Consider the following 4323-nt stretch of genomic DNA (forward strand, 5'->3'; position numbering starts at 1 on the left):
TTTTTTTTTTTTTACACTTTTTTTTTTTTTTTTTTTAGACTATATAAATAAATTATACTAATACTTGTGCGAAATAAATCCTGTAGTACAACACATGAAGTATGCTGTGTGTACTTTACACTGCAGAAATGGAGTTAAACCGTATCCTGATGCTGTTCTTCCTCTTCCTCTTCCCCAGGTCGAGAAGTCGTTCCCGGTCTGAGAGCTCCTCTCGCTCACGGTCCCGTTCCCGTGGTCGCTCTCCATCTCGCTCCCCCAGACGGTCCCGCAGCCCCGCCAAGGCCCACAACCGCTCTCGCTCCCGCTCCCGCAGTGGCTCCCCTGCTGGCGGCACCTCATCCCCGACCCCCAAATCAAAGGAACCCGCTAAGCGGTCCTCCAAGACGAGCAAGTCCGCCACTCCGCCCTCCCCTCGGCCGGCTCAGAGAGCGTCTGTCTCTCGTTCCCGCTCCCGTTCCCGCTCTCGTTCCCGCTCCCGCTCCCGTTCTCATTCTACTGACAGCCAGCGTTAAAGGCTGTGTTTGGGTTAAACCAATCGTCAGTAGGAACAACTTGTTTCAGCAGTAGAATCCGCTCGGATGAGTTGGCACACTGGAGCTCCCACGACCCCCTCTGAAAGCCGAGAGAAACCTTTTCCTCGAGCAAAGTTTGGTTTTTCCTCTCTGGGTTGTTGTCATAACTATCAAGTTTTTCACATTAGAACACAGACACATTGTCAGACAGGAGCAATGATATTAAGTCAGATATTTTATTGTCATAATGGGGCATTTTTAAATCAAATAACTTAAACAGAAGACACTTGTTGCACTGAAATGCTGTTCGTGTCCTCCCGCTCATTACCCTTAAAACGTTTGGACCCATATGTGTGTTTACACCCAGTGTCTGCTCTCCTCTGAATTTATTCATCCAATAGGCTGCAGGTCCATCACCGGTCCAGTCTGTCTGTTTCATTTCACAAAATCACCAAAATGCCCAAGCCTCACTGTTGTTGGGCCTGTAAAGTTAGAAATCTCTACACTATTAAAAAAAAAAAAAAAAACTTTGAAGAGGGAATCTGTATTTTTCAGCAGTACTAGGATGATTTTGATAAGTCGTGTGACCACTTTCTTTACTTCTTTGCAATACCTCTGCTTGTTTTTTGCCTGTCAGTGGGAGAATTTTTAATCACTTTTTACATTTTTGTCCTGTTCACCCAAGTTTTCCAAGTCCTTTCACCTCTTCTCCCTTATTTTCTGACCTACTGTACCTGCCACAGCTGTGTATGTGATCTCTATATCTTAGACTGCTTGCATGTGCTTTTGTTTGATCCAAATTTACTTATTATTATCAGAAATATTTTATTTGTGCTTGAAGCTCAAATACAAACCACCGTCATAACTGGCATTGGCAGCTTCAGTATCAAGAACACTGTACAGTTATGCACATTGTTCCAGCAGTTGAACAGCTGTACAGTAAATTTCATAAATCTTACGTTTTCTTGCAGTTGACTGTTAAAACTTTTAATTTGTTGGGAGTTTTAATACTCTACCTTGGGGATACGGTCAACATGTTAATTTCAACACTTCAAAATGGTGTTGTTTAGAGAATGCAGTTTATTCTAGCATTGTAATTTTTGTTTATTTGTAGGGTTTTGTGTACAGCATTGCAGACTTTTGTTTTTCATAAGTGTAAAGTAATTCCAAGAATACTTGTCGGTACTGTGACTGATGTTAGTTTGGAAAATGCAACATTTTTGTACATAGGGATTTTATTTTCAGTGGAAAACATGATGGATGTTTGTATGGTGTAGGAAGACAGTGGACTTAATAAAACAGTTTTAACTAAATCATGAATGTTGTGTTCATCAGTTCTGTTTAATTAAACACTTACAAATAAATGTACAAGCTGTCGATTCATATTGTAATTAAAGGAAATACTTGCAGTCTCTCAAATGACTGCATAAAATGGCTGCAGCTCTACGTCTTTTCCTGTTTCACGTAGTGCAGGAGCTCTTTCAGCAAACTGCAGTCTGGTCTCCATCGGGCTCAGCAAGAGTTCACATTGGTAGAAACAAATTGGGATGCATTTGAGATCCATCCATCATACATTCGTCTCCCCAGAGGGTGCTCTCAGCTTATTTTCAGTGTTTGCCGGCTGGTATTTCTCTGTAGGCCCGACAGATGAGTGGATTACAAAGGTGAACAATTTTATAAAAATGAAGCCTTCAGTTAATACAACAGAGTCAGGCCAAATAAATCAAACAGGAAATTCTGACCGGGTTTTGTTGGTCCAAACCTGAATATCTCAACAAATATTGGCTGGATTGCCATCAGATTTTATCCAAACATTCATGGGCAACCCCTGACTCTTCCTACATCCCTGTGGTGCTGCTGGTATGTTGTCCTTTAATGTGTTGAGTAAATCCCGCACCAGTCCATATTAACCAGGTAATATAACCTCAATTCCTAGGTTAAGCTACAACCAAGAATTGTTTAATTATTGGTGAATTTATTGTTTCATTGAGCATTTAATCATTTAGAATATCTATATAGAATATCAGTGGTATCAATGTCTAATTCCTATCCCAATGTCCCTGAACACGGTGAAAATAGCTTGTTTTGTCAGATAAGGTGTTCAAAACACAGAAATAATTAACAATTATTCAAAACAGAGCAAATCCAATATTTAAAGACGCTGCAACTAGAATAAAGTTTGCATCTAACTTTAATTATTAATCAATTATTACTGCCTCTGTCATCATTTCACCACTACAATTAATCACAGGTGAGCTGTAATTTCCTGTGTGACAACAAACGGCTCCACCAGTGTTTGTACGGCCTCTAAACATGAACCCTTTAAGAGCCCTGGCGTCAGTCCTACCTTTCTTCCTGAGTGTGATCCATTGGTGACACCTGAACAGCGCGATGAGGACCATCGCCTCCAGCAGCTGGAAGGACGCGTACACCAGGGGGAACAGGAACAGAGGGCCGATCATCGCCGGAGGAAAGGCCACCTTCAGGATGGTGGAGCACAGCTGGATGTTCTGACAGCCCGTTTCCATAGCAACCGTCCTCCGCTCCCTGAGGAGGGGGATGGACAAGCTCATTCATAAGTCGTGGACACATAGAGGCGAGCTATTGCTATCTGTCAGAGCTCGAATTTAACAGAATAACTCTCCGCCTGACTCACGATTGGTTGAGCTTGAAGAGAGAGGAGATGATGTATCCGAAGGTGTAGCCTATGAAGGGCATGAGTAAACCGATGGCCATGAGGGGAGGGGACAGCACAGTGAGGATGGAGCCTCCGATTCCAATGCTGGAGAGGATGCCGACCACCACAACAGCAATCGTCAGCATAGTGAGGCCTGCCTGAGAACAGCAGCAGGACGAGACACATTAGACTGGAGATTCATTAGTCTTTTATTTGGTTTCTGTGTTATTATTAGAGTTAGTCTGGGGATATTTCTATCTCTTATTCTCAAGTATTGTCTGTGACGCAGAGCTCCATAGACATTCAAAAGTATTAGAAACACATAGACTGTCCTGCTGCCTAGAATGCAAATTAAAATATTTCCCCAAAATGCACTGTTGACCTCTGTATAATTGTAATACAGTTGCTAAAAACAGTTCCAGCCCTTTTTAATAATTTCTTAATATTATTTGATTACGTTTAGTCTATAAAATATAAATGTCCTAGCAGTCATTTCATGCTATGAAAAAGGTCTATTAGCTTCTTTTGTCCGATCAAACAGTCTAAAACCCAAAGATGTTCAATTTATAATTATATATAACTGAGAAAATCATCACATTTGATAAGCTGGAATCTGACATTTTTGTCTATTTTTGTTTGATAAAGTACTAAAACAACAAATCAATCACAAAAATCGTTGCCTGTTCTATTCTACAAACCATGAATCAACATTGTTTCAGCTCTACAGTGATCTCATCTAGCCTTCTGACCTTCGTGTGTATGCACCAACCTTCTTGATGATCTTGGCGTACTGCGGCCTGTAGTAGTTGATGAGGATGCCTGCGGCGCAGGGAATGAGGATCATGAACAGCGCTATAATGATGTCAACGTAGGGCACGTAGTTCTGCACGTCATTGAAGCCCTGACAGTAGAGGTAGAGCAGCAGAGGCATCATGCCCAGAGCCATCACAGTGGACGAGCAAGTCATCACAATGCTGGTGGGGGGGGAATAAAGACGGGTGATAATTTTCATTTTGATAACACGGGCAACACGTTTAAAAAAAAAAAGATATAAAAGCAATGTTTGATTGCGTCGATAACACAATATGTCAACTTTATAACCCACACCAGAGACCATATTCTTAGTTTGTTGTT

General features: G+C 41.6%; 2 protein-coding genes across 2 annotated transcripts in view; one reads left to right on the forward strand and one right to left on the reverse strand.

Moving 5' to 3' along the window:
- Positions 1-1832, forward strand: part of srsf5b (serine and arginine rich splicing factor 5b) — a 6391-nt gene extending 4559 nt beyond the window's left edge. The window contains exon 8 of the mRNA XM_035678380.1: positions 179-1832. Coding sequence (XP_035534273.1) covers positions 179-512 — 334 coding nt within the window. The 3' untranslated portion in view covers positions 513-1832. The remainder of the gene's footprint in view (positions 1-178) is intronic.
- Positions 1833-1962: 130 nt separating this feature from the next.
- slc10a1 (solute carrier family 10 member 1) overlaps positions 1963-4323 on the reverse strand; it is a 5173-nt gene continuing 2812 nt past the window's right edge. Inside the window, exons 4-7 of the mRNA XM_035678381.1 lie at positions 3955-4163; positions 3169-3343; positions 2860-3059; positions 1963-2144 (exon numbers count right to left, since the gene is read on the reverse strand). Of these exons, the coding sequence (XP_035534274.1) occupies positions 2080-2144; positions 2860-3059; positions 3169-3343; positions 3955-4163 (649 nt within the window). The 3' untranslated portion in view covers positions 1963-2079. The remainder of the gene's footprint in view (positions 2145-2859; positions 3060-3168; positions 3344-3954; positions 4164-4323) is intronic.

The sequence above is a fragment of the Morone saxatilis genome, unplaced genomic scaffold (assembly GCF_004916995.1).
Source record: "Morone saxatilis isolate NCDOM2014 unplaced genomic scaffold, NCSU_SB_2.0 Contig7, whole genome shotgun sequence".
Classification (NCBI taxonomy): domain Eukaryota; kingdom Metazoa; phylum Chordata; class Actinopteri; family Moronidae; genus Morone; species Morone saxatilis.